This window comes from Cucurbita pepo, chromosome LG13 (assembly GCF_002806865.2).
Source record: "Cucurbita pepo subsp. pepo cultivar mu-cu-16 chromosome LG13, ASM280686v2, whole genome shotgun sequence".
In the NCBI taxonomy this organism is placed as follows: domain Eukaryota; kingdom Viridiplantae; phylum Streptophyta; class Magnoliopsida; order Cucurbitales; family Cucurbitaceae; genus Cucurbita; species Cucurbita pepo.
Window position 1 is genome coordinate 8094510 of NC_036650.1, and position 26829 is coordinate 8121338.

General features: G+C 40.8%; 7 protein-coding genes across 11 annotated transcripts; 2 read left to right on the forward strand and 5 right to left on the reverse strand.

The window, feature by feature from the left end:
- Nucleotides 1-567: 567 nt before the first annotated feature.
- LOC111808069 (protein WVD2-like 4) lies at nt 568-3300 on the forward strand. The gene is made up of 7 exons (XM_023693855.1): nt 568-1606; nt 1691-1736; nt 1805-1897; nt 1991-2110; nt 2507-2605; nt 2718-2777; nt 2876-3300. Exons 1-7 carry the CDS (start codon nt 669-671, stop codon nt 3089-3091), a joined length of 1572 nt encoding a protein of 523 aa, XP_023549623.1. The 5' UTR covers nt 568-668; the 3' UTR covers nt 3092-3300.
- A 289-nt stretch (nt 3301-3589) lies between these two features.
- Nucleotides 3590-26445, reverse strand: LOC111808074 (40S ribosomal protein S19-3). The gene is made up of 7 exons (XM_023693862.1): nt 26439-26445; nt 24180-24190; nt 8051-8055; nt 5056-5184; nt 4349-4439; nt 4084-4267; nt 3590-3949 (listed from the first exon to the last, which is right to left on the reverse strand). Exons 4-7 carry the CDS (start codon nt 5137-5139, stop codon nt 3877-3879), a joined length of 432 nt encoding a protein of 143 aa, XP_023549630.1. The 5' UTR covers nt 5140-5184; nt 8051-8055; nt 24180-24190; nt 26439-26445; the 3' UTR covers nt 3590-3876.
- Nucleotides 6701-9526, reverse strand: LOC111808070 (UDP-glycosyltransferase 83A1-like). Its single transcript, XM_023693856.1, has 2 exons — nt 8854-9526; nt 6701-7899 (listed from the first exon to the last, which is right to left on the reverse strand). Exons 1-2 carry the CDS (start codon nt 9338-9340, stop codon nt 7013-7015), a joined length of 1374 nt encoding a protein of 457 aa, XP_023549624.1. The 5' UTR covers nt 9341-9526; the 3' UTR covers nt 6701-7012.
- Nucleotides 10304-11146, forward strand: LOC111809327 (UDP-glycosyltransferase 83A1-like). Its single transcript, XM_023695769.1, has one exon. It carries the CDS (start codon nt 10304-10306, stop codon nt 11144-11146), a length of 843 nt encoding a protein of 280 aa, XP_023551537.1.
- LOC111808068 (receptor-like protein kinase FERONIA) lies at nt 11625-14226 on the reverse strand. Its single transcript, XM_023693854.1, has one exon. It carries the CDS (start codon nt 14222-14224, stop codon nt 11702-11704), a length of 2523 nt encoding a protein of 840 aa, XP_023549622.1. The 5' UTR covers nt 14225-14226; the 3' UTR covers nt 11625-11701.
- On the reverse strand, nt 15264-21785 carry LOC111808072 (eukaryotic translation initiation factor 3 subunit M-like). 5 transcript variants are annotated; one of them, XR_002817020.1, is made up of 13 exons: nt 21569-21785; nt 20726-20855; nt 20283-20421; nt 19994-20206; nt 19708-19840; nt 19117-19267; nt 18908-19017; nt 18738-18835; nt 18567-18636; nt 18231-18341; nt 17016-17070; nt 16456-16502; nt 15264-15855 (listed from the first exon to the last, which is right to left on the reverse strand). XR_002817020.1 is itself a non-coding variant. In XM_023693858.1 (11 exons), the coding sequence occupies exons 1-10, from the start codon at nt 21659-21661 to the stop codon at nt 18252-18254; spliced, it is 1227 nt and encodes a 408-aa protein (XP_023549626.1). In that variant the 5' UTR covers nt 21662-21785; the 3' UTR covers nt 16704-17070; nt 18231-18251. The 5 variants fall into 5 exon arrangements, 2 of the variants coding, with proteins under 2 accessions (XP_023549626.1, XP_023549625.1); XR_002817018.1 differs by having other exon boundaries at nt 17016-17225; nt 21569-21784; XR_002817019.1 differs by lacking the exon at nt 17016-17070 and having other exon boundaries at nt 21569-21784.
- Nucleotides 22580-25811, reverse strand: LOC111808073 (putative methylesterase 11, chloroplastic). The gene is made up of 5 exons (XM_023693861.1): nt 25347-25811; nt 24482-24718; nt 24240-24383; nt 23066-23197; nt 22580-22991 (listed from the first exon to the last, which is right to left on the reverse strand). Exons 1-5 carry the CDS (start codon nt 25683-25685, stop codon nt 22710-22712), a joined length of 1134 nt encoding a protein of 377 aa, XP_023549629.1. The 5' UTR covers nt 25686-25811; the 3' UTR covers nt 22580-22709.
- Nucleotides 26446-26829: the final 384 nt, after the last annotated feature.

The following is a 26829-nucleotide window of genomic DNA, read 5'->3' on the forward strand; positions in this document are numbered from 1 at the left end:
AGACGAGTTTATATTCTTGTCTCTGCCCCACTTAATATAAATATATCATGCACCTCGGTTTCATGATATCTACATTTAATTGTGCCCCGAAGACACGGTCGAAGCACGGCCAGTGTGCTTCTTTCACGACATGCTCTGGTCCCAAGTGTCTTCCAGTGGTCTTCTAGCGTTGGAAGAAGTCGTGTTAAGATTAAAATTATTAATAAAATTTTTTGAAAGTATTAATAAAAAAATTTTGAAAATTCATTCGTATTTAATAAATAAAAATAAGTATTTTCTATAATTTAGTTTTGTAATATTGATAAATTAATAAAAGGACAAATTTGTAATAACCTATCGTCTTTGGGCATCTTTTCTCGCTAGTAGGCATAATCACAACCGTTGCTTTAAGTGTAAGTTAAATCCATCAAAACAAGCTCCACTAGGGTTAATCCAACGGTCAGGGAACTTAATACATTTTCAAAATTTTAATCGGAAGGCCCACAAATACTAGCCGTTACGCAGTGCGCTTAGAGCTCAACGTTCCCATTTTCCGCCTTATTCTCGTATATATCCTTTCGATTCAGTTCCCTTTCAGTTCTGAAGACGATCGAATCGACGCTCCTCCCCGCCCTTCCACCGGCGACAGATTTTTCCACCCATTTTTATCTGTTTTATAGTCTTAAGCAATGGGTTCGATCGGCAAGAACGGCGGAACAGTGACCCCTGTGAAAGATTCAACGGGATCTGGATCGAAGATGATTCAAGAAGTGTCGGGGAATTCTGAGAATACGAATCCGAATGTTAATGATTCGATTAGCTCAGTTCTAAAGCTCTGGAAATCTTCTCCTTCGATGAAATCTACAAAGACAGCTCAGAAATCAGCCGCGAAAAACCCTAGCGCGGTTTTGAACTCACCGAAGTACAAGATCAGGGAGAGGAAGTTTGTGGTGGCGAAGAAGAATTCAAAGAACGAGAAATCTGGTAAATGTAAGACTGATTGCAAGTGTGAAGTTAATACTCGGAGTGATGCGAAGAAATGTCTGTGTTTGGCTTACGAGACTCTCAGGGCTTCTCAGGAGGAGTTTTTCAAGAATCAGAGCGGCGGTATTGGGGAGATCGATGAAACGGAGCAGTTGGATGGGTCGATTAGGGCTGAGATTGACCTAGAAGAAGAAATGGAGAGGAAATTGATGATTCAAGACCTTCAAAATGAAGACAGGACTGAAGCAGAGGCATTTGATGTTAATGGAGAGAGTGAATCGCCTGAACAAGTGAGTAATTCGATGATCAAGAGGCGAAGGGAAAGGCTGCTGGAGACAGCTAGGAATAGTGTTCCAGAAACGGGATCTGGTAAGGTTAAGCATTTGGTTATGGCGTTTGAGAAGCTCAGAACTATACGTGTTTCAAAAGATTCGGATGAGCAACCAGAAAACCAAGAGAAGGCCATGGAAGAGAAGAACAAGCTGATTAAATGGGCATTGCCAGGATTACCTCCTCCAAAGGTTTCCGAAATGCAGGGCTCATCTTCTTCATTTTTCCCATCAGAACTGTTTTTTACATCAGAAAATCGTGCTTTGGATCCTGCAGCTTCAGTTTCATCTTCTTGGGACAGCTCTCGTGGAAGGTTGGTAGCTTAGTTACTTGTACCATCCCTTTTTTTCTTATGGGCTAACTCTAACTCTTGGTGGTTTCTTTCTTCGAAATTCAGTATTTCAAGCAGGACTTCCCATGGTGGTAGAAGAAGCAGAAGAAATGTAAGTGGAGATAAGTCTCAACTGTTGACTTAAGTTATTGGTAATTGTAATGATGTTTTGGTTTACAGAGCACTGAATCGGATGGCACATTGGGCGGAAGTAGATGGAAGAAAAGGCAGCTGAAAGTCACTAGGCAAAAACCGTTTAAGCTCAGAACAGAGGTAAGAAAAATGGGAACAGAACGAAAATTTCAGCTTAATGGACAAATAAATTCATAACCTTTGCTTGTTTGTTTGTTTGTTTTGAATTTGTAGCAAAGAGGTAAGGAGAAGGGAGAAGAATTTCTGAAGAGGGTACAAGAAACAATGATGGAGCAAGAGAGACAGAGAATACCAATTGCTCAAGGTCTTCCATGGACAACTGATGAGCCAGAGGTAACGATCTCCCATTTCCTATTTCTTCCAGCCTTTGTTTGTTGATGGAACAGCCCAAACCCCTAAGAGGACGCTGATACGAGCCTTTTTGTCCATTGGCCGATGGTGTGCCAGCGAGGACGCTGACCCCTAAGAGGGGTAGATTTTGAGATCCTAGTTGGAGAGTAACAAAACATTCCTTATAAGAGTGTGTAAACCTCTTCTCCAGTAGACGCACATTCCTTGCAAGGATGTGTAAACCTCTCTCTGGTAGATGCGTTTTAAAACCGTGAGGTTGATGATGATACGAGCAAAAACGGACAATATCTGTTAGCGGTGGGCTTGAGTTGTTACAAGAACTAAAACTTCAGTTCTTAAATGCTTAAACAAAAAAAAAACGTTCATTTCCATTTGCAGTGCCTTGTAAAACCTCCTGTGAAGGAAAATACAAGACCAGTGGATCTGGTTCTCCACAGTGATGTAAGGGCAGTAGAGCGGGCCGAGTTTGATAATCAGGTGGTTTTTTCATCCCATATTTTCGAACGAAAACAAATCCTACATAAACACTGTTTGGGAAGTAAGGAAAAACCCAAAAATTTAAATCCTTGTTCTGTTTTGGTTAATGAAGGTAGCAGAGAAGTTGAGTCTGATAGAGCAGTACAAGATGGATAGAGAGAAACAGCAGAAGGTAGAAAAGAATGACTATTCATATACGTTGGTTTTGTTTGTTTGTTTTTTAATCTAAGACTAACAATGGTGGTGGTGTTTTTTGATACCTAACAACAGATGGCTGAGGAGGAAGAACTGAGGAGGTTGAGAAAAGAATTGGTTCCAAAGGCACAACCAATGCCTTATTTTGATAGGCCCTTCATCCCTCGAAGGTCCGCAAAGCTTCCAACTATACCAAGGGAACCAAAGTTCCATATCCCACAGCAGAAGAAGAGCAAGTCCTGCTTGCCCTGGAATGATGTGGGTAGCCACCACTATACCTTTCAACCATGAAGAACAGAGTCTTGTAGAGAAATAACTCAGTTCCAATTTTTTTGACATAGTAGTTCCCCCTGGTCGCTGAATAAGCATATTGTTCTGTTCTATCAAGTGTTCTTCTCTACCCTAATTTTGTTGGCTTTCTTTCTAATGTATTCTTTGTCAAAGCTAATATATATATAATGACAAATGAGGCAACCAATTATAGTTGCTTGCTTTACACAGATTATGCTCTTTCTCCTCCAGCATTATACCTGCTCTACACAAAAATAATTTGAGTTTATGGATAGATTGTTCTTTCCAAGTTATCAGAACTTGCAAGTAAATCGACAAAAATGCCAAACGAATCACTAAATCTTTAAATTTATAAGTTAGTAAATATGCTTAAAAGTTAGCAATCACCTGGCTATAACTGATTGGAATGGCCCAAGCAATTGAAGTTCTGAAAATAGCACCAATTAAAAAGGTTTCAAAGGAAGTTGATATCATAAAACTTATGGTATTTAAGAACAATTTAAGAGATTAAGTGGACAAACTCTATGATTTAATATTTCAAAAATTACTACAAATGCACTGTCGCTAAGCATAATCCAGGCGACTGTTCGGAATATTGAAAAACATATCTCATCCTAAAAACGCATAAATAAGGACACCAAGGAGATGAAAATGAACTTGAAACCATCCAAAACCCATGAAAACGCGAGCAAGCTTATCTTCATCCGATTATCTTTCAACAGCTGACTCCAAAATTTTCACGGTCATATCTCTCATCAGCAAACACACAAATCTCTATTCATCAATCAAGGGGCAACAACTATCCGGCCAGCAACTTGGTCGAGATCCCGCCGCCCGCTTGATGTGATTTTCCTGCCACTGTAAGTTAAGAGAAAAACTATCAATCAACAATGACCCCATTATATGAAATCAGGGCACAGATCAAAGCATGGTTGAAAAAGAACTTGGAACATCAGATGTAAGGGCTGAACTCAAAAGAATTTTGAACTCACCCCTTGGGATCAACATCAACAATGTTCATTTCCTGCAACTGTTGTAAAATGTGACGGGCAATAGCACCACTGCTTTCGCAGAAGTGTGGAGGGCGACTTCCGTTCCTCTTGCTTCCTCCATAAATCCGCTTAAAAGCCCCAACGCCAAGCCCTCCCCTCAAATAGATTTTCCTAGCCATGGAGGCTGAATAAGTTTGATGAGACAATGAGACTAATAAACAGTATATAATACATGGAGAACAAGTGAAGATAAGCGGAGACTGACCAGCTCTCACATAGTACCAATCTGGATCATAAGGTGCAAGCTCCTTGAATCTTGCAGTCTTAACTATATCCGTCCACGGGGGAAGTTCAACCTGCACGGCAATGAATGAAAGATAAGTTTTTAAAACAGATCCTAGTCGATTTATTAACAAACGAGGAACATATAACGTCGAAAGGAATAGCAAACCAGGAACAGAACGCAAACTATTTATAGGATACGCACAAACAACAGCTAACAAAAACTAGGAGGATTGCAGAATGATCTAAAACCTCACATTACGACATTGCTTAGACGAAGACCATATAGACAAAATCAATTAGATCCTGGAAGGACTCGAGAAGCCCAGAAAGAAAAGTAGAAAATACAAATAACACGAACAGACATATTTAAAGCGTTCGTGCTAACGCTACCAAATACTCGTAACAACGCAATCTTCATCAAAAGAATCCGAAAGCAACAACATATATAAATCATAAGCACATGAAGGTTTAAACGAATACAAAAAAGAAACAACCAAAACCCATAAACCTGCAAACAACCCCGCAGAAGTCGAAAATAGGCCTAATCACACATAAACAGTTTCACCCTCCGCGAAAGAGCTAAGGCCTCACTCCATAACCAAAATCGACATCCTAGAACACTCATTTCAATCCNTACTAAATAATTATTAAATCAGCCCAAGAAAAAAAGAAAAAAAAAAACAATCCCTTCCCGGATCTCTTGAGATGAGCAGCATACGCTTTCACAAATTCATGAGGAGAGACGTCTTTCACAGTTTTTGCCGTCGCCATGCTTGGAGCAACTGCAGTTGATCGTAAGAAAGAGAAAGCGTAACCCTAGGGCTAGGGCTTCAGCACCATCTTATATTAGTTGATACTTCAATTGGGCTTGGCCTGTTACATTAGTTATGGCCCAAAAAGAACCATATACTAAACCGAGCCCACCAAAGACATCCCGATTGCTACTCAATCTCCCACGGTCCCTTCCAAACAATCAACTTCCCTCGACACACGTGTGTTTGATAGCCGTCTAAACTCATTGTTAGTAGAGAGAAGAAGATAAATAGGTTCATCGTCAGCTTTAAAACACTTCTACTAGAAAGAAGTTTCTACACTCTCGCAATAAATGATTCGTTCTCTCCAACAGTGGGATCTCAATCCATCTTTTTGGAGGCCAACCTCCTCACTGGCACACAACCCAATACCTGTTCTTGATACCATGGGATCTCAATCCATCTCTTCGGGGGCCAACCTCCTCACTGGCACACAACCCAATACTTGTTCCTAATACTATGGGATCTCACAATCCATCTACTTGGGGGTCAACCTCCTCACTAGTATACAACCCAATACATGTCCTTAATACCATAGGATCTCACAATCCATCTTCTTAGGGGACCTGTCCCTAATACCATAGGATCTCACAATCCATCTTCTTAGGGGCCAACCTCCTCATTGGCACACAACTCAATATCTGTCTCAAATACCATTGGTAACATCTCAAGTCTACAACTATATTGTCCGTTTACTCGGGACATGTGGAAGGGGGGGCAGGGAGCAAGTTGAGAGAAGAGGGGCATGGAAGGGAATGTGTAGGACATGGTGTGTACCAAATTCATGCTTCTGCAGTGTCCCTTCTTTTGTCACATGCTCAAAGGCTAGCCTCCAAAATCCCATCTTTGCATGTGCCACCCCATGTGCCCTCCCCTCCCCTTTCTCCCCTTCTTTGCTAATGCTGCCTGCCACTGCCAAAGCCATGCCCCATATCACTTTCACATGCAACCTCCTTCCTCTTCCCAACCCATTACTACATATTCCCCCTTTTCTCTTTTCATTATTACACCCATGCCCTCTCTTTCCCCCCAACACTCAACACTCTCTCTTTTCAAAATTGACATTCAATTCAATGCCATTATGGTAATAAACCTGCCCTCCAGGGGCAAACTATTTTCCTACTGTTACTTAAACCACCCTTTCACCCTTCCTCTAATTGCCCACAAACAATGAGTCCCAAAACCAACACACTCACAAACCTCCGAACTAGAACCAAACGATCTTTACCTGACTCCCGCCGACGCTTCCACCGCCGTCACTACTCCGCCGTCCGAGCTCCTAATCCCCACGAAAATGGCGAAACGACGTCGTCTTCGCCCTTCTCCGACGACGACGACGACGTGTCGGCCAAGTTGGAGGCTCTTCAGAGCCTCATTCCGGCCCAATCCGCCGAGGCCCGCCAAACAGAGCAGCTCTTCCAGGAAACTGCTGATTACATTGTTCTATTGAAAACCCAGGTCGTCATTTTGCAGAAGCTGGTTGATTTTTTTGGATCCGCCGTCCTTTCATAGTGTTTTTTTTTTTTTTTTTTAAATTTTAATTATGAATGAAAATAAATCTAGAAGAAGAAAAATGAAGGGGAAAAAGAGGCCATGTTCTTCATGTTTTTCTTCCAAGGTTGAAATATTAGAATACTAGAGCAGCCATTTTCATTAATAAACAGCAGAAGCTTTGTAAAGGAATTAATATATATGTTCTTTGGTTCTTATGATTCTATGTTTCATACCCAGTTCTTACAATCTTCAATCATAAAACATTCAACACCATATTGATATCAATGGCAAATAATGAGAAACAGATTGGACAAGTGAAGAGTGACAAACCCATTTTGTTATGATTTCAACCAGTTGATGAAATTGTTCAAGTTCTTGTAAGATCCACCGCCTTTTTCTGCACTTTTCAACACTGTTTTCTTCAGTTTTTGGATTCTCTGTTTCAGTTCCTCGTCTCCGAGGAGCTTCTCCACTTTTTCTGTAATCTCTGTTCTTGTGATCACTCCATGTTCGTCTCTGTTCAATTTCAACCCCACCTTCCAGATATCACAAATGTAGCTCTCGTTTAGAAATTGATCGGCGAAGTACGGCCAACACAGGAACGGGACGCCATTGCTGAGGCTTTCGAGGGTTGAATTCCAGCCGCAGTGGCTGAGAAAGCAAGCGATTGAGGGATGATTAAGAACCCTTTGTTGTGGAGCCCAACCGACAATCTTTCCGCGAGATTTTACCCTCTCTTGGAATCCTAATGGGTAGACATTGTTAGGGTTTTGTTCGGTAATGTCTGGCCTCACCACCCATAGAAATGGCTTGCCGGTAACCTCAAGCCCAGAGGCTAATTCCTGGAATTGGGTGTTGTTTAGAACTGTGAAGCTTCCGAATGCGACGTAAATGACTGAACGTGGAGAGTGTTGGTCGAGCCATTTCAGGCAAGTTGAATCTTCCGGCCAGAAGTGTCCGACGGAATTCTCGAGTCGATTGCTCGCCAGAAGTGGGCCGATTGGGAGAATGCGAGGCGCTATGCTGAAAATTTCTGCCTCGAGCTCATAGACTGTGTTGCAGATAACCCAATCCGCCGCTTCTATTGCTTTGTTATTTCTTAAGCAAACTTGAAATATGATTTTCTCTGTCTCTTTGTCACCAACACATGCCCAAACCAAGCTTTCTGTTCTTGTTGTGGGTATTGATGATGCTAACATAATCTCCTCGCTCTTCAGCAATGTTCCTGTCGGAAAAATGAAACATGTTCATATTTGTGCCTGTCCAGTTCCATTTGTTCAGTTCCATTTGTTTTGGTTGGGAGTGAGTCTCACGTTAGCTCAAGGGCCACAAAGTGCCCCAGTTAGTATTCCTCGCTTATAAACTCATAATCACACCTCCCCTCGAACAAAGTGCGTCTCCCCTTAATCGAGGCTTGACTCATTTAGAGTCTTAGTAATTTTTTACTGCCTTCAAGGAGGCTCGACTCAAGTTTGAGGAGTTACCAATCTATTGGCACGACTAAGTTTAGGGCATGGCTCTGATATCATGTTAGACGAACACAAGTTTGAGGAGTTACCAATCTATTGGCACGACTAAATTTAAGGCATGGCTCTGATACCATGTTAAACGAACACGACTCTCAACAATGGTATGATATTGTCCACTTTGAGTATAAGCTCTCATGGCTTTGCCCCCGAAAGGCCTCATACATGGAGTTAGTATTCGTGGCTTATAAACCTATGACCATTCCTAAATTAGCCAACATGGGACTTCCATCCTCTAACAGTCAAAGTGATTCAGTGTTAATAAATTGTGTATTTTGTTCAACTGCTCCATAGACCTTACTACAGGTTCTATAGAGTACTTGTTAGAATCGCACTTTTAATGGTAGCGGACTGACGATTGTGCGGCACTCACTTTCCAACGACAGGTGAGCTAAACCAATTCGTTCTTGTGTCGCCTACGACCAAGAGACATATGCTCGAGCCTCTAGGCTCGGTTTTAAGAGAAGGTTTTAGAAAACAAAGGTAGAAAGAGACGTTATATAAGAAAGCAAGAGAGAAATAACCATAGCTTACGGTATATAACCTTGAGTAGAGAGATACGAGAAGGGAGGAGAGTTTATAAGCAAAGAACACGATCTCGGTTGGTATGAAGAGTGGACAATATATCATTATGAAGAGCCGTGATTTCTTACCATCAGAATCAATTAGTTTTTGTTCAATCAGCTTTGGGATTCTGAATTGCATAGCTAACAACGCAGCAGCGGCAGGCCAGAAGGCGACTCGCCGGATTCTCATCTTCTCAGCAACTTCCAAAGCCCACCCGAGATTCTCATCAGCAATAACACACGTAATTCCGCGACCCCCTAATCCCTCGATCGTGTTTATCAGCTGTTCCAGCTTCAAGGGCATGACTTGCATCATTGTGTTAGTTAATTTACCAAGATCATTTCGGTCCTCCCCAGGCTTCATGCCATCGGGGAGTGAAACCAGGTGGATATTGCCATCGCTTACACGTTCAGTTCCTGCTAGAGCGCCCATTACACGATTGTGATTATACTCCGTGTTCAAGAACGTGATTTCGAACCCCTGTTTGGCCAAGCACAAAGAGAGCTCCAACATGGGGATTACATGGCCTTGCGCTGGATAAGGAATGGCCAAGATGTGGCGGCCGCTCCCCATTTTGCTTCTCTGTTACTTCTGAGCTTCATTCTACCACTCTATATATACACACACACCCGACATGGAATGGCTGTTCATGGAGGCGCCAATGCATCAGGCGACGGGCGGCATAAAAGATTCTGGCTTTGGTTGTTCTTCTAATTTTGTTATCTTCGCCATCTCCTTCGTCTGGTAACGGCCAGATGTATTCAATTTGGACAATTTTCTTAATGGTTTATTCTTTTGTCTTACTTGATTGGACAATTTTCGTCTGTAACGCCCGCTCTTTGATGAGCCTTCTTGAAGCCTATAAAACCCTCGAACAGTCTCCCTGATGCACAAGGCCTCGTACCTAAAGATATATTCTTTACTTATAAACTCCTGACAAATTACATAATTTGTCGATATGAGATTCATCCTCCAATAATCCTCGACACAAAACTTCATGTCATGGGGAAACGAATTCATATAAGTCAGTCGATTAAACTCGTCTTTATCTGTTCTTCTAAATCTTCCTCATGTCACTCTTTAATTTTGTTTAAATGCCCACGTTATAAATATGGCCAATTATTGACGCCCCACAACGAAAACGTGATTGGATTACTCCTGTACGATCGAAGCATACAGCCTCTCTCCCTTCCCTCCGCCATTTAAGCAGAGAGAGATCGTGAATAATGATAACAGAGAAACCCCAGAGCTTTGAAGAACAACAATAATGGCGGCGAAAAAGGGTGGACGAGTAGTCGTGATTCCGTATCCAGCACAAGGGCACGTTAACCCTCTGATGCACATTTCCAAAGGGTTGGCAAAGCAAGGCATCAAAATCACGATGATCAACACAGATTTCATTCACAGTAAGCTACTGGAAGCCATGGGCCAGAACATGGACCAAATCCTTGGCCCAAACATTGAGCTCTTGGGTCTCTCTGATGGGTTTCCTCTCCACGAAAACAGAGACGCATACACAAGCTGTTTGTGGATATAATGAACAATTTAAAGCCACAGTTTGAAAAATTGCTTGCCAAGATGAACACTGACCACGACGGTGGCCTCGCTTGTGCCATTGTCGATATGTCAATGGGTTGGGTCCTCGAAATCGCTGCCAGTTTGGGCGTGAAAGGAGCCATTTTCACGCCTTTCACAGCCGCTCACTCTGTTTTGAATCTCAGCCATAACGAACTTATTGAAAGTGGCATCATAACCCCAGAAGGGATTCCGGTAGAAGAAAAGACAATCGAATTGGAATCACTGGGAACTCCCTCAATGATCCACACTAGTGACCTTCCTTGGCGGTGCGTTCCATTCAAGAACTCGCAAAAGATTTTGTTCGATCACTTAGTTAGAGTCCAGCGAGGGTGCCATTACGCGAAATGGTACATTTTAATAGTGCCTCACGTATTGGAGCCACAAGTGGTTTCACTCAACCCCAAGCTTCTAACGATTGGCCCACTCATTGCGACGGAGGCAGGGCAATTGTGGAAAGAAGACGAGTCCTGCATCCATTGGCTGGACCAGCAACCGGCAGGGTCGGTTGTGTACATGGCATTTGGGAGCAGCACCGACTTCAACCAGGAACAGTTTGAGGAGATCGCGATGGGGATGGAGCTTACGGAGCGACCGTTCATGTGGGTGGTGCGGCAGGGAACAGAGCACCAACTTCCAGCGGGTTTTAAGGGGGGAAAAGGGAAAATAGTGAGTTGGGTGTCGCAGCAAAAGGTGCTAAACCACCCTTCTGTAGGGATATTTATGAGCCACTGTGGGTGGGACTCTGTAATCGAAGGGGTGAGTAGTTCCTTTGTTGGCCGTACGTGGGAGACCATTTTCTGAACATGAAATACGTTACTGAGATTTGGAAGTATGAAAAAAAATGATTGTTGGAGTAAGAGCAATCTTCTGAGTTGCTGTTGGGCCGCCAGGAAGCAGCCTGTTGTCCTTCCACCGAAGGCAGCGGGGGGTGACGCTGTTCTGTTAAACCAGCCTCACGCAGTGTCCCCCAGACTCCAGTGGCGGTGAACTCTGGGCCTTCGCCCAAAGCCCAAGGCCCAACTCCCAACTTGGAATGGGCAGGCCAGCATTTAATTCTTCTAGGCCCAAACTCAGCGGACAGCCCCATTCTTCAACCATCTTATTGCCCCCGTTTGGGTCACAAGCCCACACTAACGAGCTCGGCGATTGTGAAGGATTCAAATGCTGCTTATAAACAAGGTGATTAATTCTAACTTTACCAATGTGGGATTATCTAAGTAATTAGAGAAAATTATTATAAAAAGAAAAATACTTATATTATCGATAATGTAAATATCGGTAGATATAAATTATATTATTATATTTAAATCACAATAAAGATTAAACTTAGGGAACAAAAAAACCGAAATTACCAAACTAGGCATTAGCAGGCTGGTTCCGAGAAAGGGACGCAGAGCTAGTGCTCTGTTCACTGAACATATCTTCACTCATAAGCGTCGACGCCGTGAAATCGGAGCCGCTCAGCACGGTGGCGAGGTGGCCTTTATACGACTCACTCCGGACAGGACCCACCATCGACCTGATTGGAGAAAATGGCCCCTCTGGATAGCTCAACTCGTCGTCGGCACGATCCTCATCTGCTTCCTCCTGCAACTGCAAGATGAACATTAACTTCTCCTCCACCATTGCCATCGTCGGCCGGTGCTTCGACTGATCGTTAATACAGGCCGCCGCCAGCTCCAAGTACTGCTTCAAACAATCCTGCGAAATCTTCCCCTTCAAATTTGGATCAATAATTTCATAAACACTCCCTTTCTCTAAGCATTTTTTAACCCATAGCGTAAGCTTGAACTTCTCTTCGCCGGCGAGGGGGTCCAGTGGCTTTCTCCCACAGAGCACTTCGAACAAGATGACCCCAAATGAGTACACGTCGGATTTTTCCGTTACCTTAAGACGGCGGTGATATTCCGGGTCCAAATACCCCCAGGTTCCTTTCACCGCCGTGATGACCGCCGTGTTGCTCTGCCCCAATTTCGACATCCCAAAATCAGAAACTCTTGCGACCCAATTTTCGTCTAGAAGGATATTTGTTGTCTTCACGTCACGGTGGATGATGGGTCGATCGACGCCGGTGTGTAGGTAGTTTAGACCACGCGCCGCCCCGTGGCAGATTAGGAGGCGCTTCTTCCATGGTAGAGGAGGATTTTGGGTGTCGTAGAGATGGTCTTTAAATGTTCCGTTTTGCATTAATTCATAAATTAGCAGCATTTCTTTGCCTTCCAAGCAGTATCCGATGAGGGGTACAAGGTTTGCGTGGCGGAGCTCTGATAACAATTCGATCTCCATCTTGAATTCTTGTGCGCCTTGTTGGGATTCCGGATTCAGCCGTTTTATTGCGACGGTGAGATCCTCTTCCTCCTCCAAAATTCCCTTGTAAACGGCACCAAATCCACCAATTCCGATCTCCCCCTCCGGATTAAAATTATCCGTCGCATCTAAAATCTCTTCAAACGTGAAAATCCGGCACCGTCGTTCAGGTAGTAAGATATCCTCGGTCGTTTTCTTCATCTTCTTCTTCTTCTTCTTCTTCCTAGATTTCTTCTTACTCTGTTTCCGTATGATCACGAATCCAACAAGGGAGAATAGGATGGCAAACCCCACGACGCCGCACACGACGGCGATGATCACCGTTGAATTTGACTTTTTGACTACTGGTTTAACTTCCGGCGGCGGAGGAGCCGGCCCCACTGGGTTAGGTACTGCAAGATTAGTGCCATTGCTCTGTTTGAACACTTCAATTGCATTCAAAATTGCATCGAAGCTCTCACTCGGTAATGGGCTTAAATCAACAAGGATATTTTTACGCCCATCCGCCATTGGAACATTGTAGTCCTTGTGAATCGGAGAATTGACGGAATTTATATCGAGGGCGTCGATTTTCCGGCCATTTATGAACACTATGAAACGTCTCTGTTCTTCACGGAACAGATTATAGTGAATCTGGCAAAAATGGAGCCGCACCAGATAATTGAATCCGGCATCGACGGGCAAGTCCATAGACAAGTTGTTTAAGGAATTGAAAGTTTTGTTATTCCCCAAAATTAAAGCGGACTGATAAACAGAATCTGTGGCTGTGAAATTAGGAGTGGAAGTTGTATAGTTTATAGGAACGGAGTAATTTTCAATTTTGAAGACTAGAGAACTTACGTACGGATTATTCCCATTCCATGTTCGGTACATGCCGGAATCTTCACTAGGCGGGACCTTGTCGCCGCCGAGGTTTAACCGATGATAAAGTTCGAGGGCGATGTTGTTTCTGACTATCGGCGTCGGCCCCTGTTTCGCCGGAGAGTAGTAAAGGCTTTCCGGCATGGAGACAACTTCGATTCCGTTGACGAAGGCGTAAGAATTCGGAGATGGGGTGAAGGTGATATTCAATATCGGGGCTTCTCCGGCGACATGGATACAGAACTCTTTGGAGATGGTGTTTTGGTTTAAGGAATCGGCTACGAGGGCGGCGTTGAAGTCTTTGAGGAGAGTGAATTGGGGAATTTGAACGGTGAACAAGGCGTCTGATTCGGGGAATTCGCCGTAAGCATCTGGCAAGAAGTGGAGGCGGATGAATTTGGGGCCGGCGGAGACCGGAAAAGAGTAGGTGAAGGGGGAGAGAGAGAGGCGTGCGGTTTTGAAGAGGGGGTCGTTGACAGCGTTGGCAAAATTGGACCTGACGGTGGATTTGTCAACGGCGTTTGGTGGGTCGGAGGGGGAGAAATGGGTGGCGTCGTCGCCTGTCCAATTCCGGCCGTCCCGTGCGATTCTGAAGGCGGCGATACCGCAGTCGACGGCGATGTCATCGGTAGGGACATAGTAAGAGGTTTGAGAAGTGAAGGGAAGGAGGAGGAAGAAGAAGATTGAGAAGAGAAGAGTAAGGATTTTCATGGATGAATGAATGAATTTGGTTCTGCAATGGAACATAAAAGATTATACTTTTTTAAAAGGCTTGAAATGAAATACAATTTTAGTATGAGCTAGAGCTTTCAACTTCCCAAAATGCCTCATTTCAATGAAGTGTGTATTCTTATATTATAAACGCATGATCATTCATAAATTAACTAATACTTTCATCGAATAATAAGAACTACAAAATTGAATTAAAAAGAAAAAAAAAACAAATATAAAGTGTTTATATCTTTCTCTGAACTTTACATTTTTTGTTGCGGAGAATTAAATAATTGTATAATTTAGTCCAAAATACATATGTTAAGGATATGCTGTTGGCTAAAGTCTGGGATTTAATAAATCAAAATCAAAAGATTGTATGGAACAGATAAATTAAGAGTATATTAAAATGGGGTGTAAGGTGAATCTATCAACCTTATATTAAAAAAATAAACGTTAAAAATGATAAATGATTGAGGACAGTAATGATAATGTGTAGTTAAAGAACCATTTTGTTCCTTTTTTATGCTTTTGAATTTCTGTCTTTTGGTTATTGCCATGACTTTGTATTTATCAGTCCTATCACTTTTTCATATTTAATATATAAAGATGTCTGAATTTGAGACTTTTTGACATTAAAGTTAGCCTTAGTGGATCCAAAATAGTAATAAATTATTATTGGGGTGATCCAATTATCTATTCATTCTACATGACTAAAGTATTTGAGTCGATAAAAAAACAACACGTTGCATAGTTCTTCCTTTAACTTTTGTCACTATCATAATAAATTATTTAATAAGGCTGATACAAATGACCAATAGTTTTTCATTGTTGAATTATAATTTTTACTGTATATCCAACAATAATAATGAGACGTCTATACTGTAATATAATTTGTCTACTTTGTTAGATGATCCGGTTGATATAAGTATCTACTCATGTCAAATTTTGTGTATAATAGTTGGAAGCATTTTCAACCCTTTGTTTTAAATTAATAAATTATTGGACATGAAGTTAGCGAATCATTAAACACAATGAGTTAAAAGGATAGAGAAGAAGATGAGGCATTTCATTGTTCTTATTTGACACAAACAACAGCAACAACCAAAGCCATACACATACCCAACCATGGCTGATTAAAGCAAGAACTCCACAGAAGACAGAGACCCTTATAAACAGCAACTTGAAACACAAACACAGAGAGCGAAAGAGGAAAGGGAGTTAGATGGCAGAGAAAACAGAACCATGATAACAATAATACTACATGGAACCAAAGGGTTCGACTCTAGCAGGCGCTGGCGCCGGCGTATGAGTTACAGTGTTTCTTATTAGTGGGGCTACCACTGCAGTCGCCCATGGGGTTTCCCTGGCCGTTACCACAAGATTTGACGAACGGGTTCTGGGTTTTGTCTGTGTGGACTTTCAGGCCATTAAAATTCAGAAACCGAGCTATCTCACGACGCACCAGCAATTCCACCTCCACCTCGCCGTACGTGGCGTTGGCCCTGCCCAGACTCGAAGCTCTGCTGCTGTTGCTGGAACAGAGGATGATTGTCACCATCAACGCCGCCACTGCTACTCCCCAAAACGAACTCCGACCACCCATTTTTGGCTCTCTCTTTTCTCTTTCTCTGAATGTGGGATTATCAAAGGTGGGAGGGGGGGATTTATAGTGTTAGTGGGAATTAAAGAAACTTGGAGATGGAGGCAGGGATTCTAATTTCTCTTTCTCTGCATTATTGTTACTATTTTATCCTTCCCTTTTCCTTTTGCTGCTTTAGTTTTTTTTTTTTTTTTTTTTAATTTAAACTTTGTATTTATCCAAATTCATTTTAGAGTTCACTAGTCTCACCAATTTGCAAGCTTTTACTACATTCAAACATTCAAAGAATTAACAATCTATTTAGAATGATTTTAAGTATTTAAAACACTAGCTACAACAGGGACACGTCTAATAATATATGGAACGATTCATATCGAGAAGTCTTGCTTTTGTTTCACTTTTTCTTTTGTCTAAATTGTATCGTGGTAGTGAACAGTGATGTGGGTTCCCTTCTACCTTTCTTCATGCTCACTGTTTTCCAAGCTTTTTTCTTTTTTCTTTTTTCTTTTTTTCTGGAAATCTTGGAATAAATAGCTTTAATTGATTTATACAATAGAGAAGCTTGTTTGAATATTGCATGTCAATAAATGACTAAATCTTAGGTAATTGAGCAAGATGACAATTTTACCTCTCTGAAGGCTGAAATAATTCAACTCCTCTAAAATTATGCCTTTCCTGCAAGTTTAATACCCATAAAGAAAAACCATAAAATAGAAAAACATTAATCAATAAATAACAAAATTGAAACTTTTTTATGGGTTAAAAAGAGATTGAAACTTTATAAAAGTTAAAGTTGAAAAGCATCCTGCATATATATATAGTGCTTTAAGTACAACTGAGTAACCTTATATATTACAGGAAACATAAAGAAAGTAGTTCAAAAACAATATAATTTTCTTTCTTTTCATATCTATAAATCAAATAAATTTGAAGGAATGGGTTTAACAACTCTAGTTTCAGTAGTTTCAAGAGAGAAAAACATAATTATACTAGCAGAAAAGGAAGTCATAATTCAGATTGGTAGAGACGACATGTCGCACCAACTTTTAAAATTAAAGTTAAAGATGGGTACACATTACATTTTACTTTTGCTACTAACAAGACGTCAAGCGTTTCAGTGGGATGGCAAAAGGTGAAAGGTCAATACTAATACCAATACCCAAAAAGTAGAAGTTGAACAGAACATACTTTATATGTGGCCCCTTCAATTTTAAGCTCTCTGCATATTTCCATGGAGCAAACACTGATAATTGGATGAATGATCAAACACAAATTCGTTAAATTTTAAGCCCTCTCTTCTTTCCTCTCTCACTACGCAACTATTCACACTTGACAAGGTGTGTAAAATCCAAACCAACAGAACCCATAGTTGATGGGTTTTCCGAGTTTTCATTTCACCTTCATACAGAAAGAACAAATTATTCATCAAAAAAGAGAACATGGTGAGCAATTCTCAAAATTCTCATCTATGAACAAAATCCTCTTCCACGCTAACCACTCAACACTGCACGCTGCCATGATTAATTGAAAGGAAAAGCATTTTACAATGCCACCAACGAATCCAACGGACAAAGATTATAACCGAGTTTCAAGCAATGATTATGCAAAAACTGTACAAGGATTAAGATTAAAGTTCGTTCTCTATCATTGTCAGTAGGGCATCGGGAGGACAGGCAAGACAAGTCTAGGAAATAATTCACCCTCCGTCCACAACCAACATAAATCCTCCTAATATTTGGTTGGGCTTGAGGTGGGAATTCTCCACGGGAAAAGTTGCAGGCTCAAGGTGGGAATTTCCCCATTTTAGTTTTGAATTTTGCTCGTTGGGCTTTGTTTCTGGTTATATAGTATTAATTCCAAGGATCCGGAATTGGGGTCCAATACAGGAAAAAGTTTTTCCCAACACCGCCAGCTTAAGGCAGGTTCCATGAGAAATTTTCACCCCTTTTTGCTAAGTGTGGGACATTAGAAGTTTGATGGATATGTATAGAAGAGAAAGGAACCTGACCGATCAGCCATGTTCAAAAGAGCAAGGCCAACAACCCTGACCGATCAGCCATGGCGAACAGATACATGTTTAATTATGTCTAAATTAAACGTGACATATACACATAAATATAGAAAAAGAACCACCATGCATAGTTGCTATTAACAAAAGATGCTAAACATAAAAACAAATTGAATCTGAGGGAGGTAAAATAAAATTAAAAAAAACACTACTCAAATAAATTAAGATCAGAGAGCCGATTGAATGGCCTAGGGGTATATAGACGATGGTATAAGCCATTAATTTAAACCAATTCGAATCTAGTTCCCCAAGTCAAAATTTGAACAAATTTAGAGGATTGAGTAAAACATGATACATCCTAGAATTTATGCAGAAAGGTAGATGGTTTAACTTACAGATGAACAAAAATCCAATCTTCAGCGAATTGCCAAACCTTGAACACCCTGTGATCCATCCTCAACTACTTTGTTTGCTCGAATGGTGCCAATGACATTCGCAATATTACCCTGTAAAAGCATCACCATAGTTTAGTTCAAGGCGGAAAACCAGAAGGAAAGGCAGATCACTAACTGCACCTTGTCAAGCCTTGTTAAAGGAAAAATTGGTGTCCAAACTTACGACTAATTACTGGACTTTGTAGTTGTCTACTCCCAAAAGAAAATGTGACACATGTAGAGGAACTTTAACGAAAGTTATCTTTAATATTATGAGAGACAAAAGAAATAACTTACCCTCCATGTGGCTAGCTTCATTCTAAGCGTTTCCCACTGATGCTGCCCAAATACACGGTCACTACAGCGGCTGCACGTGAACATCAAAAGAACAATTATATTGGTACAAAATAAGCTTATGCCTAACCAAAGAAGTGTGTTGCAGAGATGTGGATAGTGTGCAGCACACACCTCACAATCACAACTCCATTCATCTGGTCCATTTTGCAGTCAATCAATTTGGAAGTAATGGCCTTCACGACCCACAGTTCCACCTCATCATCATTGATCTGAAGCACAAATCATACCCAAATGATAAAATAAAACACAAAAGTAAACTTGTAAAAGGGAAGTTACTTTACCCTGAGTGTGTCCTTAATGAGAGCATACGGAATGCGGGCAGATTCATTTGAGCCAAGATCCACCAATGACAATAACCTCATTTTTGCAATACAGTCTTCATGGACGAGACCTTCACCAGTGCAAGAAATATATCCAATGAGTATTGAGTCAAAAAAACAAAGCTAAAATTAGGGATTATTAGAATTATAACTAGAGTGGAGAAGTTTACCATAGCTTTTCAATAAAGTAGAATTTGCAGCTTGAAATTCCAAGTAAGCATCCAATCTCTGAGTCAGAAAAATCTTCAGAAGCTGATAAACCAATGAATATTTGGGATCCTTCTCCAGTTGCCCTACAGCAGGCATGTCTAACAAATCACACTGCAAACACAAAGAATAGTTTTTAGACAACAAGTCAATAATATTGGTTAAAGATTAAATTTGAAACATAAATTAGGAATACAACAATGGTGAAAATTTTTTCTCTTCTAATTTAATCAGTAGCCAAAAGAAATAAAAAATAAAAATAATATGAAGAACAAAAATGCATTCCAAAAACTCACATGCAGTCCAATAAACACTTTTAAGAAAAATATTCAGTTTTTTCAACAAGAAACAATAACCAGAGTTTGTTAGACATGAGCATATATCCTGAACTAAATGGTCAAAAGTTTGAATCTNAAAAAAAAAAAAAAAAAAAAAAAAAAAAAAAAAAAAAAAAAAGAAGTAACAAGTTGTTTAAGCCATGGTAAAATAGCTTTAAGAATATAATTGCCGCAGAAGACACAAAAATATAATTCCCGGATAAGACACTAAAATACCTTAAATAAGTTGGGTGCCTTAATGAATTCAACAATTGCATGAGCAGCTTCCTCCTTTGCTTCATTCAAGTCATCTTCACCAGTGAAAGTGGCCAAATATTTGGTAAGAAACTTGAAATAATCGTTCGCAGAACTGAAACCAAAGAGAAGTTGACAATCACATATTAGTTTATAATAATGAGTAAGACTAAACAAAAAAAGGTAGGAGGTAACAGTAAGTGTAAGTAAAAATGTAAAAAAGATACTAAAGGACACTCGTTAAGTAACATAATTCATTCTGTGATACCTCTTACTTCCTTTCAAAACATCGGAGATGGCGAGGAAAAGTTCTCTCTGCTCTATGATTCCAATATTCCACTCTCTCAAGAAACTGTCTATCTTTTTTAATGAGGGAATTATATGTTCAGGGACCTTCCCCTTAAGAGATAAATCCAGGGCCTTCATGTATACATAGAACCGGCTATATGGATTCTCAAGTAGGTTGTACAGATTGAACAAGCTGTAATAGATGAAAACTTTTTAAAAAAAGAAGAGCCAAATCATATAACAAAATGCACAAATTTGGCATGCATTACATCTTTAAACGAAGTGCAGGTTTGTCATTTGGCTGTTGGCCAATCTTAGCAGATATAACCTTCGCTATTTCAAATGATTCGTCTGGGTTTCCAGACTTCGTGACAAGATTACAGATAATAGTGAATACACACTCGAGATCTGTACCAAGGGAAGAACCGTGTTAGTGTACATGGATGAAACATTTTCTCTCTCCTCGACTTTCTTTTCACAAAAATGAAAAAAAAAAAAAAAAACTTGTCTCCATGCAGACATGTCTATTGCTCCACTTAAGAAGAATAATACCAATAAAAGAAGCAACCTCAACGACCTTCATTGTATCACAATCACAACCCTTGAAAACAAAAATACAGAGAAAATGGTTCGCCATCCCCTCCCCCCCAAAACAAATTAATAAAAAGTCCTGGAGATTCATTCTTAGTTCTCACTTTCAAACTATATTTACCTTTTTCAGAAACTTTTGAAAATATCACGTCGGTAGAAGCCAGCATTAAAGATGCCAAATCCACCCATCTTCCCATAACCATACATTCTTGAGCTTCAACGCAGAGTCTATTAACTTGTGGCTCAGCAGCCTACAAATAAAGAAAAAAGCCGATTAATAAGCCACAGTACTAACAAATAATCTGCAATATGATGATTCATTCAGTTAAAAAGCGGAGTGTATTTTAGTCGACATCATAGACAAAAGAACAATTTGTAGTGCTTAAAAAACATAAGGGAAGGGGAAAAAAACATTTATTCTCGTTATGTACGACCTCAAATTAGGCAGAAAAAATAGATTATATAAGCAATATACATTTTCCTCAACTCTTTGCTTCTAAGGCACCTAAAATCTAATCGCAACCCGTGTTGATATAGCAAGATTATGTAAATAATCCTAACGGACAAATATCTTCACAGTGCTCAATAAGCACTGTTTTCCATATCTTCCGGCGTATGTGGAAAACATTAGCCGTAGCATACGCCCCGCGAATTACCAGAACTACATGTACATGTCCTCCAATTTCCGACAGACTAAATCAAAAAATCGCTACAACTTATCATAATTTTCAATTTCCGACAGAATAAATCAACAACCGTAATTCTAGAGGTTTTTTCCTTTTCTTTTTCTGTTTTCTTTTAACAAAAAGAAAAAAAAAAACATTATAGACGATTGAGCAGTGAAAAAAAAGTTTCGATGAAGTTGTAAACCAAAACCTAGTGCAATCCACAAAGTCGAGATGTGGACGGCGCTGCCAAAGCACCAAACTGATTTGAAAGATTAAAAGAATTAAAGATTAGGAACCTCGGGACCGGCGTCGGCCCAAGCAAGCTCGGAGACAAAGCGAACAACGGTGAGCGCTGCATCTTCCTCGGAGGTTTCAACGACAGTCGCCATTGAAGAACCTCTCAAACAAATCCAAGATTCTATCTCCCCACCCGCGCTTTTGTTACAGTAGAGCAAGGCGCCAAGGGAAGCTGCAGAAAACCCTAGGCGCTTAAAGCTTGTGATTCTCACGTGCCACAGTCGCGTGAACTAAAAGCTTTTCTCCTCATAAATTCCCTCTTCTTTTGTATGTGAATTAATTTGATCCTACTTCTTGTTAATCACTCAATCCTAATTGTTTTCTACAATATAATTTTTAGGGACATTTTATTTATCTATTTATTTTATAATTTTCATTCTAAAATTTTAATTTGTTCTAAACTTTAAACAAATATTGCATATTTTAATAAAAACAAATTAATACCTAAACTAACTATTTTGAACATATATAAAGTCTTTATTAAAAAATATATATATATATTCAATTTCCACTCTGCTATCAATATTATTCACTTTTTAAATGAAAAACCTTAGAAATGTCTTTTTAACATTTACAAAAATAGACAAATAATTTAGTAAAATCAAGATCCCAGTCGATGGGAGAGAAGAACGCTGTGTAAACCTCTCTCCAACAGATGCGTTTTAAAATCGTGAAGCTGACAACAATATGTAACAGGTTAAAACGAACAATATCTACTAGCGATGGATTTGAGCTGTTACCAATAGTATCAGAGCTAGACTTCAAGTGGTGTGTCAACGAAGACACTAGGTTCCAAAAGAGGTGGATTGTGACATCCCATGTTAGTTTGAAAGGAAAACAAAACATTTTTTATAAAGGTGTGGGAACCTCTCTCTAGCCGTGTGTTAAAACAAACGGTAAGGTTGACAGTGATACGTAACGGGTCAAAGCAGACAATATCTGCTAACGAACAACAATCCCCATGGATCCCTCGAAACACGTTTGACGGTGATACATAATGGGATGAAAAAGGAAACAGCATGTTTTACGTTTGAATAAAGTACCAGAACCTTTTATTTTTGTTGATGTCTAATGAGGCAATACATTATTGATTCGTTCTGACCTTACAATGTGGCCTGATGGCTTTTGCCTCAAGTTATGCTATGACTGTGTTTTAATCTTTGAGATGTCTACCAATAGCTTGTTCAGAGCTTGAGGCTTTGAGAAGAAAGGGGAATGATCTGCCCCTTTTAGCCGAAACACCTGCTGTGGGGGGCTTTTGTTCATCATGCTTTCTTGTAATGTGATGGGAATGGCATTGTCTTCTGGAGTTTCGATGTAAAACCGTCCGATCGATCCATATTTCGACTCCGAAAGGCACAGCTTTTCCAGAATAGGCGCAAATGGAATCGGTCTCATTGACACAGATGCCAGAGCAACATCCTGGACCAAAAATACAAAATGGCTATGAGAATTAGAACAGAACTCCACAAGCTGTTGAGAAGTTTATGAGTTACCTTGGCAGGACTTTTCTGGAAAAATATGTCCCGCAACAGAGATTTTTCGAAGTTGATAGCTGTCGGAGGATGATCGTTCCCATTTGCGTATGAAAACGTCTGAGCCTGCTGCATTAGATCGTCTGCACCAGACTGCAGTAGGCGAACAAGACACCATTCACATACCTCAACTACAGGATTCAAGGGAAAACACAATGTTCTTTCCAGAAATTGTTAGAGGTTTGTGATTCCTAACATGGTATCAGAGTCATTAACTGTGATATCCTACATTGGTTGGGGAGGAGAACAAACCACCATTTATAAGGGTGTGGAAACCTTCCCCTAACAGACGCGTTTTAAAGCCTTGAGGGAAGCCCGAAAGGGAAAGCCCAAAGAGAACAATATATGTTAGTGGTGGATCTGGGTCGTTACAAATGGTATCAGAGCCAGAAACCGGACGATATGCTAGCCTTCTCGTTGTTCCCCGAAGGGGGATAGACACGAGGTGGTGTGCCAGTAAGAACGCTGTGTGCCAGTAAGAACGCTGCGCCCCAAAGAGGGGTGGATTTGGGGGCGGTCCCACATCGATTGGAGGAAGGAAAGAGTGCCAGCGAGGACGCTGGCCCCAAAGGAGGGTGGATTGTGATGTCCCATATTGGTTGGGGGGAGAACAAACCACCATTTATAAAGGTGTGGAAACCTTCCCCTAGTAGACGCGTTTTAAAGCCTTAAGAGAAGCCCGAAAGGGAAAGCCCAAAGAAGACAATATCTGCTAGTGGTGGATCTGGGTCGTTACACATGCCCTTAACTTAGTCATGTCAATAGAATCCTCAAATGCAGAACAAAGAAGTTGGGAGCCTCAAAGGTATAGTCAAAAGTGACTCACGTGTCGAACAAAGGGTGTACTTTGTTCGAAAAAGAAGTCAAGTATCGATTAAGAAGAGACTGTTTGAGGGCTCCATAAACCTCAAGCGGGGCTCTATAGTGTACTTTGTTCGTACATGTTCATTGTTATCACACCTTTTGGGGAAACCAAAAGCAAAGTTACGAGAGCCTATGCTCAAAGTGGACAATATTAGGTTCGTGGTTTCTAACAAGCAGGAGAACATCATTTCGTACAACACAATTCAAATACATGTGCCATGCCTTCCAAAACGAGCAACTTCAGAATTTCAATCCAAATTAGCAAGGATACCTGGTGGGAGAACATGTCTAAAGTGCTCTGTCCATTACTCAACATTGCCGCAGCAATAAATATGGCTTTTGCAATCCTAAAAGGAAACAATTCCATTGCATAAGCAATACATGCACCGCCAAAATCATGTCCCACCAAGATAACCTGCAACAAAGATGTTCCAAAATGTCAAGCTCAAAGCTGGATAAGGAGAGAATAAGTGAATGACTTCATAGTTACTCATTCACAGCCATTTCCAGCACCTTTTCTCCATCAGCAAGCTTCTCAAGGAAATCGGTAAGAGGCTGCACGTATTGCGAAAGGCTCGTGATTCGATTCGGATCGAACGAATGAACTCCTGAACCAGTTAAATCTATTGCAGTAGCTTTGTAACCCCCTTCTTCTAAAAGTGCTATGGTTTTGTACCAACACCATGCACCAAAGCCACCACCATGGACAAGAACAAAATGATTTGTTTCTATATCCTCAAGTTTAACATTCTGCATGCTCAAAACAAATGAAATCAACCGTCTAGCCCGTGATTGGTTAGCTGTAACAGCTAAGTCCACTACTGGCAGATATTGTCCTTTTTGGGTTTTTCCTTTTGACTTCCCCTCAAGGCTTTAAAAGGCTTTAAAAAAAACGCGTCTGCTACGGAAAAGTTTCCACACCATTACAAAGGGTGTTTCGTTCTCCTCTCCAACCAATGTAGGATATCACAATCCACCCCCATTCAGGGTCCAGCGTCCTCGCTAGCACATCGTCTCATGTCTACCCCTTTGGGGAACAGCCTCCTCACTGGCATATCGTTTGGTGTCTGACTCTAATACCATTTGTAACAGCCTAAGTCCACCGCTAGTAGATATTGTCTTCTTTGAACTTTCCCTCTCGGGGTTCCCCTCGAAGCTTTAAAACATGTATGCTACGGAAAGGTTTCCACCCCATGACAAAGGGTGTTTCGTTCTCCACCCAACCCATATGTGATATCACATTAGCTGTTTCAAATTACTGTTGTTTTTCCTATCATCAACTCAAAAACCATAAGATCCATTTTGAAATTTGGAGGCTACATCAATTCATGAACTAAATATCCAGAGAAAAACACCAAAAAAAGCACTAAAACTCTACCTGGGCAACAAGCTGGTGGGGTTGAAGCATGGGATCGGTAAGCGACCGAGCACGAGTACTCGAACTACGCGGCAAAGCGTTGGTATTCTTCGACCCTGATTTCGGGTACCGAAGCGAAGAGGTTCGATCAAAAGGGTCGCGCCCGTGGTGCTGTTGAAATAAAATCGCAGCGGCAAGAATTTGCTGATGGGTCAGAGCAGCATCGGGTTTTTCTTTCCTCGAAGAACGACCTCGGGTCCATATTTTACTCGAATTGGCGGACGACGGCGGGTTGAGAGGGCGCTTGGTGGGCCTTTTCTTCGTCGGCTTGGGCGCGAGACTGCCACAGAAATTACCCATTAGCTGAGCATAAAGTGATCGAAGAGGGCGCAGTTCGAGGGCGGTCTGTTTTGGCGACAGAGAAGGGAATGAATGGATGAATGAATTTCAAAGGAAAGAAATTTATAGTTTGTTCTTTGACTATAGAGCATTCAAAGCACACCGTATCGGCGGCCTCCAGCGATGACTGAGATCCAAGTCGGTGTCTTTTTCCAACAAATAGAATAAGCGTTATTAGTATTTACATAATTGTGGAATTATCTAATTTCATATTAATTTTATATTTATAACAATTTTTTATTTTTTATTTTACAAAATTTAAAACAAAAACAAAGACAACAAAAATGGTCGGATCCGTTACTTTAAATTGCACAGCTACTTTAGGTGAGCATTTAATTGGACTGCAAATTAGATTTTAAGGTTTCGTGACATTCATTAATTAAATACTCCCTATGCTTTAGGTTAAGATACACATTTATATCGATAAAGTCATGATAAACCATATTTTTCTAATAGATATTGTAATCCACTCCCCTTGGGACCCAGCGTTCTTGGTGGTACACTACTTGGTTACAAACTCTGATACCACTGTAACAACTCAAGCTCACCGCTTAATTGATATTGTAATCCACTCCCATAGGGACCTAGCGTTCTCGCTGGCACACTACTTGGTGACAAACTCTGATACCACTGTAATAACTCAAGCCTACCACTAATAGATATTGTAATCCACTCCCCTTGGGACCCAGCGTTGCACACTACTTGGTGACTAACTTTGATACCACTGTAACAACTCAAGCCCACCACTAATAGATATTGTAATTCACTCCCCTTGGGACCCAGTGTTCTCTCTGGCACACTACTTGGTGACTAACTATGATACCACTGTAATAACTCAAGCCCACCATTAGTAGATATTCTAATCCACTTCCCTTGGGACCCAGTGTTCTCGCTGGCACACTACTTGGTGACTAACTATGATACCACTGTAATAACTCAAGCCCACCATTAGTAGATATTCTAATCCACTTCCCTTGGGACCCAGTGTTCTCGCTGGCACACTACTTGGTGACTAACTATGATACCACTGTAATAACTCAAGCCCACCATTAGTAGATATTCTAATCCACTTCCCTTGGGACCCAGTGTTCTCGCTGGCACACTA